Consider the following 10100-nt stretch of genomic DNA (forward strand, 5'->3'; position numbering starts at 1 on the left):
TGAAATTTTGATGCACTCTAGTTTGGAAGAATAGTTTCATGTTATTCCTTATATGTTACTTCTTACATGTTACAAAGAGTTAGTGGGCTGATAATGTCTCAAACAGTCCTGCATGTTAATCCAAAAGTGTATTCTGAGTTTAAACAGTTTCAGCTGTAATATACCGTATCGGAAGTATTAATACATCTGAGACATTGGCATAAGCAGAAATCAAATTTTATTCAAGAAGACATATTTTAGAAAATAAAAAGATAAAAGAAAATAGTAGTAACAATACAGTCTCCAAGAGCCAACATTATCCGTGAAACACAAGCCCAGTAGAGGCTATGAATGAGATCATCCTTGATCTCTGTAATCACATAAACTATACAATGGTTGTAATGTAGTGGGTTACAGTGCAATATCATCTTACTTGTGGGTGCTAGAAATATCTGCTGGGGTATAATAAAATATTGTAAACATGTACACTTGTTATGTCAACAAGGTTTTAGGAGACAAAATAATTATAGCTTAACAACAAGAGAAATTGTTTTTCCAGTTGTGTTTTTGTAGACTTATATAGGCAGTGTTTTAGACTAATATAAATCAAAGCATTTGTAATCCCAGGATAAATCACTTGTCGGTTCAAGAACCAAGGTTACTATATACATTACTGTACTAGACCTTCCCAAACACCCAGTAAATATCAAAATATGCCACCTTAATTAAGGTATTCTATGTAAGGAGTCATATTTTTTTCTGTAAAATTGATTTCAATTCTTAACTGGTATATAATATTGAAACATCTGTCCTGTGCTAGAGAGACATTCATTATAACTGCAATATCTCATCTCTTAATTTAAAAAACAATAGAACACATTTATATGAATAGATATATAATTGTTGGTGTTCTTCCTACATCCCATTGAAATAATCACTTGCTATACACCTCCATTGTCTAATTAAAGAAAAGTAACAAGACTAGTGGTACTTGTAAGAAAAGAACATTCTAAAACTCTACTTATTCAATATTTGTATTGGTTCATGCTGGGTCTTCTTATATCTTCAGTGGGATTCAGATATCTGTTAGCATTTCTGTTTATGGGCATGCTCAGTGGTATGATGTATCACTTTGTGGTGAGTTCCTGGGAACAGAGAATGCAAAATGAATATAAGATTTATATATTTAACTCACATAAGCAGAATAGTAATTACAAATTACATGAAATATCATTTGCAAACAACCAACAGAACCCACAGATTATTTTTGATAACTGCATAGCATTATACATACGAAAGTACGAAACATATAAGTAATGCACTAGTCTAAAAATGACCTTGTACAATACATATACATTTCAAATAAAATAAAAAACAGGCACATGCAACTCCCAAATATAACACACCTGTACAACTGTATAAAGTTAGCTGGAGAAGACTAGCTTACCCTCCAACATTTTAGAATGCAAAATAGATTGAAAACTAAGCCCTGTCCTGATCCATTAACACCCTACCTAGGTACCCATGCACACCAATATTATCATGAAGCCGCACTCACTTACCAATAAGCCACTCCCACCAATGTTCTCTTGAAGCCACACCCACTTTTCAATAAACCACTCCACTTGGGGAGGTCAGAGAGTTGTATTGTATACGAAATATTGTATATAATAAATTATGCCATAAATCTTGTCTATAAATATAATTTTCATTTTAATTTAACTTGTGTCAAAGTTAAGATAGCGAATTGCTACAGAGAACGTTTAAAGAAATGGCTATCAAACAAAATGAAAGAATTGTTGTCTTCATTTCCACTTATCAACTCACCAAGTTTTCCACTTGACATGTGATAGTCTGACACACTGCGGGATAAATCAGAACATTAGTTCATTGGTTAAATAGGTAAACAATACAATATGACTAAACTATAAATGGGTCTCAAAGCAGACTATGGACCCCCCCATATAACTGTTGCAAGCTTCCTGTCAAGCCCCTTGCTCAAATTATAGGAAGAGGTGGCTTGTGGCGAGGAGATAGTGAGATGTGTAACGGTTGTATTGAATATGGAACACATGAAGAACACATCTGCAATCTGAGGGGAGGTAGTGAAGATGGGAGAATCTGCACTGAGCAGAGAAGCTGTCAGTGGTACAGTGAGAAGGGGAAAAAAAGAGTTAATAGGAAAGAGAACCTGTAAAAAGGGAGAAACATGTAAAGACAGTAGTTTATGGAGTGATACAGATAAGCAAATAAACGAAAAGAAAAAATTACATTCATGGACAATAACTGCAGCACAGAATTGGAGCCTAAAAGCAGTGGGCCAACAGTGCTTTCTGAACTAAAGCAGGAGACTAAAATTTACACAAAGCCCGCAATTAAATACAAACACTAGGCTGAAAAAATAGACTATAATCCGAACATTTAAGAGAGGCTCAGGTGTCTCAGTTGCAGGTTGTAAATATGTTAGTTTCTGTTCAATAAATAAAATAAAGCTATTAAAGTAATCAAAGTATGAAACATTAAATTACCAGTAACAGGTTATTTTTTGATGATTTCATAATAATAAATTAAGAAATCTATAAGAAACAATAGTGTAAAGAAAAATGTTGCGTCGTGAATTGTTTAATGCGGAACAGTGTTGCTTAGATAACTGAGTATAACTATCTGTGTCCACTCCAAAGCTTATGTTTCCCACTGCTGGATAAATAAATATCCCCCATAGTTTCATATCCATTTTCATGGGTTATTCTTGTTTGTGGACTCGCCTCTCTCTGCACACTATATTGTGAACAGAAAACAGGGACACCCACTTGACATGACATTTGCTCAGTCTTTCAAAGCAACCTATTGTTTCCTTTCAATTGTAAAATGCAGGCAAAAAATTATAGGACTCCATTTGCCCAAATTCTGTTCATCTAGAGTCAGAGTTGTGGGGAAATTAATATTACGAGTTATAATATAGAATACCTGGGAGCAGAAACAAAAAACATTTGTTTTACTATAAGCAAAATGTGAAACTGTATGTATAAAGAAAAAATTTATATTTTACCGAAGAGTAAGTAGTTAAGAATTGTAGTAGTAAATAAAAGGCAAATTGTAAGCCAGCATTACTGAACTGAATGGCAGCTGTATATTACATTGCTGAACTTACTGGATGTCATGTCCATCCAGGAGGCGTTTGTAGGTGGCGATCTCCATCTCCAGGTGGGTCTTCTGGTCCATCAGGATCTTGTACTCATAGTTCTGACGTTCCAGATCAGATCTGATTTGAGCCAGCTGAGACTCCACATTATCGATCATAGCTTGTAACTGGGCGATTTGGGAACCATAAGTAGCTTGTGTCTCTGCCAAAGTGCATTCCAGGGCTGATGTCTTAATGAAAAATGAGTACAAATTGATTACATTGTTAAATTTTATTCTCTACGGTTTTATTTGGCATGACACACAAAATAGAAGTTGCTCAAACAAGTAAGAACATGTGCTAAAAAGAAAGGGATTATTTAGCAAATAAACACACAAGATCCTCCAGATTACTGCTGTCAGCCAGTAAAGAGACTAATTAAAACCATACTTGCCTCCCAGAAGAGTAGGCAAACCTCCCGGATCCTAAAAAATGCAGAAATTCATGGCATTGAATATAATATTGGGGAAAGGGCTTAATCATACCATTAAGCCCCACCCCTTGCTATTCAATACTGTGAATTTTGGCATTTTATAGTGGGGGCGGAGTTATGGTGGCACAAAGATTTTACCACATCACCTCGCCCCCTCCTATCCCTGTAAAATGACCTGTCCTCCAGGATCTCCCGGAGGACAGGGTCACAAATTCGGCAATGACTATGATTAAAACTGTACTCTATGAATAAATAAAATGCTGAAACCTCTAACTGTAGGTGATATATGGCAGTTTGAAAACATCTAAATTGGATATGGTTTGGGTCAAACTACATGCGATTTAGAGCAAACTGCATAGTAAAACCTGGTGAAAAACCCAAGATTAGCTTGCAGGACAGTGCTACTCAGTCAGTGCTACTCAGGCTCACTTAGAGGGAGCCTGAACAAACAATCATGCTCCTGTACCTATTTTATTGATTGGCTGCTCAGCTAATACGTAGGCAGGATTGCATAGATGAACATGTTTCGCATTGGGAGCTCCTTGTGAGTGATGCAGTACAACTATCTGTTTCTTTAAGTTCCATAAGGATTACGTGGCATTAAGAGAACAAAGAAAATTCCAGGTATGTATCTACTATGGACATTACACTACAGAGTATATTATGGGGGCCCCCATAATATAGATTGTAAGCTTGCGAGCAGGGGCTTCTCACCTCTTTGTCTGTTTTACCCCGTTTGTTTATTAGTTTACTTTGTTTGTCCCCAATTGTAAAGCGCTACGGAATATTTTGGCGCTATATAAATAAATAATGATGATGATGATGATGGGGGCAATAATGTGACAATAATGCTGACAAACTTTTTCTCGTCCAAAAAGCCCACAATTATTTGTTTATTTCACTAAGGGGCGTGGGGGATTATTTCTTTATTCTACTAAGGTGGCAATATTTTGTCTTAATTATACTAATGACCCACAATTATTTATTTATTATACTAAAAGGGAAATACTAATTAATACTAATTATTTGTTCTACTAAAGATGCCAACACTGGCAGTTCACACTATGTAGTACACGTATGCACTGATTCCCATGTGTAGTTCTACAACCGCCAGCATGCAATAACAGTCAATTTCTGTGAGTGCATGCTGGCAGCGTAGCTCTTGCCCTCCTTTTTTACACTAATTCCCTGGAAGCCAACAGGTATGGGCACACAGCATTGGTCTGGGCATCTCTAGGTGCCTGATCATTTATTTGCCCCCCTCCTAGATGGTTGGGCCCAAGGCTCCAAGGCTGAGTAACACAGGCTGTTAGACAAGGGGTTGGAAGTTATTTTTCTTTATTGATTTCTTTATTTTTTAACATACTGACAGGCAAGATATCCGAAACAGCTATCTCGTTTTTCAGAACCTAAATACCTGCCTTTTTTCTGGTGATGTGCAGTTTTGTAAAACATTCTTAAATCGCAGTTTGTTTACCTACCTTTCAAGAAAATCGGGAACAGTGAGGTTTTAAAGCATGGGGTTTTATGTGTGGTTTTGCTACAAAATGTGCAGTTGGGCAAAACCTCAATTAATAAATATACCCCAGTCTTTATAGACCTAAACTTAAGTATATAATAGAACACAGCAAAACACAACTTATTTGGAGAATTACAACTATCTGTCCATACCATGCTCAGCTGGCTCTGCAGTTCAATCTCCAGGGTCTGGACACAGCGCTTCAGCTCAATGACCTCGGTTTGCACAGACTGGAGTTGCTCTGAACCTGAAGCCACCTGACGATTTAGCTCTTCACTCTGTCAATACAATCTAAAGTTATAATGGAAATGGATGGATGCTGTTAATAGACAGTTTTACTTAGTAAGGACCTAGTTTTTGTTTGTCTGCCTGTATGTACTGAAGAAACATACAAACATACCACGCTCATTTGAGCAATATCATGGCTTATCTCCAGGACAGGCTATAAGATGGAACCTGCATACACTGCTACTGTTATTTATAATTTTTATGTTCAGTTTTAGTTTTCACATTGCATGTTTTTAATTGAGAATTGATTACATTTGTTTCAAGACCTGTGATGTCATCAGGATCTATGAGCATTTACACAACAATAGTGTCTCAATTATTCACCTCCTGGCCAAATGGAGCAAAACCATTGTTTAATTATATGCACAAATCAGATACTTATATAAAATTGACTAAGGGCATCTGGAACATGGGATATCAGAATGGAGGTACAGGTCAGGAACTAGAGTGATGCATAGGTGTTAGGGCAGCAGTGGTTACATGGTAGGGTGGAGTAAACTGCATTAAGAAATAAATATGGTAAGGTTGATGATTAGTATAGCTTGCAGTGGATGAGATATTAAGTGAGATAGTATATATGGACAACAGTAAAGGTACAGAGTAAGTCAATAACAGGGACAAGGTGAAATTAATAGAAGTCAAACTATTATGAGTGTAGGATTCATCTCAAATGCATTTCGCCACTGTTGTATGTCTACCTCAATGGGTTCTGCCTCCAGAATTCTGATCAATGGTGTGAAGGATGTTAGGGTATATCCTTCCCAACAATTTATGGAACTAACACTAGTTTACTCCTTGTATTCCTGTTTTTGATTTGCTTAATCCACTATAATTTTTTCAATGGAAAAAGAGGAAATTAGGGGGTTTGTGACTTGGGTGTTAATTACTTTGCTGTGGGAGATTATAATGAACGAATTTAGCCTAATCTTCTACTTTCTTTTTAACAGAAATGCATGGATATATATTTACTCCATAAAGAATTTTACCCTTTGTCTAAAAATGGACTCTACATCTCTCAGGTTCCTCTCCATCAGGTTTTCATATTCATCTCGGATTTCTGACAGGGCTCTATTAAGGTCGATGGATGGGGCAGCATTCATTTCCACGTTGATTCTGGCTCCAAGCTGGGCACGAAGGCTGTTTACTTCCTAAAGGAGATGAGAAATGTATACTCAATTATAGGTATAATGGAATACACAGATGCATTTTTCCTTCATTAAATGTCTATCTCTAACGGAATATCTTTTTTTTTACTTCTCTCATCCTTCCTGAGAGCTACTTTTGAATTCTACAAGTTGCCATAACTGAACATTACCTCTTCGTGATTTCTCTTTGTCTCCTGTAATTCTTCCTGAAGGTTCTGAACTTGCATCTCCAGGCTGCATGTTTCTTGGCTCAGTCCTTCTAAGACTCTGCGCAGAGCGTTTACATCAGCTTCAGCATTATTACTCATGCGTAGTTCCATATCATACCTGGAGAGTACAAAGAAGCCTTAATAACTACATAGTTATCATTTAATATTACTACACAGCACTGTTCAGGGGCAAAACAACTGTTTTATTTGTATTTGTATATTTATTTTGTTTTTTACTGTTTGGCTTTTACCATCCACTTACTTTTCCCAATATATTAGAGGATAAGGGGATTTTAGATAAACAGGCACGGATATATGTAGAGTGCACATTCACACATTTATAGGATCTCAGAGAGATCTGTGGCCATGTCTTCCATTTTTCTAAAATGTATTTACATATACAGTATCGCCCCTTTTAGGTCCAAGCTAAAACAAAAAATTTAATTAAATTAATATTATCTCCATTTCTATCATAATTTATTACTCTTCTGGTTAAATTTGCATTAGCTTTTCTCATGAAAGAATCCATAAATTGTATATCAATGTACCTTTAATTTAGGACTCACACCCCCAACATATTTTGTTTACCCAAATATAAACATGAATCCCCCCGTTTTAACAATTGCTTTTAATCTTTACCAATCTCTTCATTTCAAGATCATAATCAGTGTACACGTTACAACCAATCCATCATCTAATATGTCCTACCACATCTCATCTGATATGGTCATTTCAGGGTCATCCTCTCTCTTCCTACCGCTTGTACAAATATTTGTCTATGACTTTATCTTAAATTCTTGGTAAACACGTAATAATATAAATATGTACTTGTTACGGAAGTCATCAGCAGCCAGTCTGGCATTGTCAATCTGAAGAACAATCCTGGAATTTTCCATAGTAGCTCCAGCGATCTGTAAAATACATTATACCATGATTCTCAACAACAAGATTCACTTTTGTTAGTGACTTTACTCATTTTGTGCCTCACATAGAGTGGGTATCTGTCACAATTAGACGTTGAAACATCCCTAGATACCCTTCTTAGGAGGCATACTGTATCTTTTGCAGGTAATGTAGGCCTGGTGGAAAGATAAGTGAGGATAATGACACCAGCAGCACTATCTATTGACTTTTAACTCTTCTAGCTGGTAGTACCTATTTCATTAGCATTCATCTATTCTCACTACTTGTTTGTAATTTCCTTTTGGACTACTGTAAAGAAGATTCCAATCTAATTTTTAAAGAGGGGAGGGGGAGTAACGGATATAAGAGCATTTGTAGGCATTAAATTTTATATAGGAAGTTTGCATTTATTAATAACACTGTCAAGGCACTATTCTCGCTTGTTTATTTGAAACTTCGTTACATTATTATATTGTGTAAAACTAGGGTAATGTAAATGTACTACTATCACTGTCAAACCACATTTCTATGCTATTGTTAGGAGTAAGTACACACACATTTGTATGCCTGAAGCAAAATACTGTTTGTCAGTTTATTTGGAGATACATGTGATCCAACATACACATGTAAGTACGTTTTCTTATATAAAAACCTTTAAATTTATGTTCAGAGAGAGAAAGTCGTTAAACTATAAATGTGAGCAGAGATATCATAACTTTTACGGTGTTATGTCTGAGAACCAAATAAATACAGTTAATGTACATGTATCATTTTCTCATATTGGTTTTATCTAAATCCTACTTCTCATCTTGAAACTGGATTTAATTATTAGTTACATTAAATGTCATATGGTTGAAATTAATTTATAATCATCTGAAAATCTTTTTTAAAATTTTCACATTAGATTGTAATCTCCCCCAATCAGGGTCCTCTCTCCTCATGTCTTCTTGTCTGCTCACACCTCGTCTATTTGTGCATTCACGTATCATGCTCTAGCATGTTCTGTATGACAACTGTTTGCCATGTACTGTACCTATTATGTCTCATGTAAAATATTATGCTTAATTCATTGCTATTTTCGCAGTTATAGTTTTTTAAAATCCTGTCCTTTGTTTTGTATTTTGCCTGTTGTGTTCCTCTAACTATGTCTTTGCTTTAGAAATTCTGTGGCACCACCTAAATAAACAATAGTAACAATTTTACCTAAAAATAATACTTTTCTGGTAGTTTACCTGGTTCTGGAGGTCGGAAATTAGTCTGAAATACTGGCTGGAGTCAGGCAGTGAGCTAGGAGCATTGTTTGCATACCACTCGCAGATCTTCTTTTCCAGCTGGGCATTTTCCTCTTCTAGAGCACTGACCTCACGCAGGTAGGAAGATAAACGTTCATTCAATATCTGCATTGTTTCCTTCTCATTGATACTGAGCAGACCGGAGCTTCCATGATGTGATAAATTGGAGCCTCCATGATGGGAAAAGTGAGAGTTTCCATGATGCATCTTGTGGGAGCTTCCAAGATGTGATTTATGAGACAAGCCAACATGAGATTTATGGAAGCCTCCATGATGAGAATTTTGTGATCCACCGTGATGGGACAAATGGGAATTTCCATGATGTGTCAATTGGGATCCTCCATGATGGGACATATGGGAGCCTCCATGATGGGACATATGAGAGCCTCCATGATGGGACATATGTGAGCCTCCATGATGGGACATATGAGAGCCTCCATGATGGGACATATGGGAGCCTCCATGATGGGACATATGAGAGCCTCCATGATGCGACAGATGGGATCCACCATGATGAGCTGTAGAGGAATGACTGAACATTTTGGGAGAATGACCCCCTGTGTGGCAGCTCTTTTTGATGGCTCCAAGTGAAGAATAACTGTGATTGTTGTTATGTCTCATGGTGATGGTAGGGAGCAGTGAAGATGAAACACAACTTACAAGATGTTAGTCTGCTAATGAAGTGCTGTGTTGCCTACCTGGCTATCTATTTATAGAGCTAGAAAGGGGTGTTGTAGAATTCTGGACAACTTTCATATGCTTTTGCTAGCGTCTTATACATGTTCAGCTTTATTGACCAATAATTCTTAGGTTGGATAACTGGAGCTTTTTTATATAGTGTATATGGAATATATTGCTACAGAAAGGTGGAGAGCGTTATTATATAATTATTATGATGCTGCACATCAGACGTTTCCACTCCCTGACAAATTACATAAACTCTTAGTTTATTTCAAGATAAAAGTATTATAAAAACTGACAAGTGGTATTATCTGAATAATACTTTTATATGGAATTATTTATATGGTATTTTTGAGCAATGAGTAAAGCAATGTTTTAAGTGAAAGAAAAAATCTATCTATTTATCTATCTGTCTGTCTCTCTGTCTAACTATCTCTATCTATCTAATAATAGAAAATAAATGGCACAAC

At 36.2% G+C, this 10100-nt stretch overlaps 1 protein-coding gene across 1 annotated transcript; it reads right to left on the reverse strand.

Moving 5' to 3' along the window:
• Nucleotides 1-200: 200 nt before the first annotated feature.
• Nucleotides 201-9853, reverse strand: LOC142160480 (keratin, type I cytoskeletal 19-like). Its single transcript, XM_075215361.1, has 8 exons — nt 8890-9853; nt 7583-7665; nt 6716-6872; nt 6387-6548; nt 5265-5390; nt 3131-3351; nt 1807-1841; nt 201-1124 (listed from the first exon to the last, which is right to left on the reverse strand). The coding sequence occupies exons 1-8, from the start codon at nt 9568-9570 to the stop codon at nt 1066-1068; spliced, it is 1524 nt and encodes a 507-aa protein (XP_075071462.1). The 5' UTR covers nt 9571-9853; the 3' UTR covers nt 201-1065.
• Nucleotides 9854-10100: the final 247 nt, after the last annotated feature.

Source organism: Mixophyes fleayi, chromosome 6 (genome assembly GCF_038048845.1).
Source record: "Mixophyes fleayi isolate aMixFle1 chromosome 6, aMixFle1.hap1, whole genome shotgun sequence".
In the NCBI taxonomy this organism is placed as follows: domain Eukaryota; kingdom Metazoa; phylum Chordata; class Amphibia; order Anura; family Limnodynastidae; genus Mixophyes; species Mixophyes fleayi.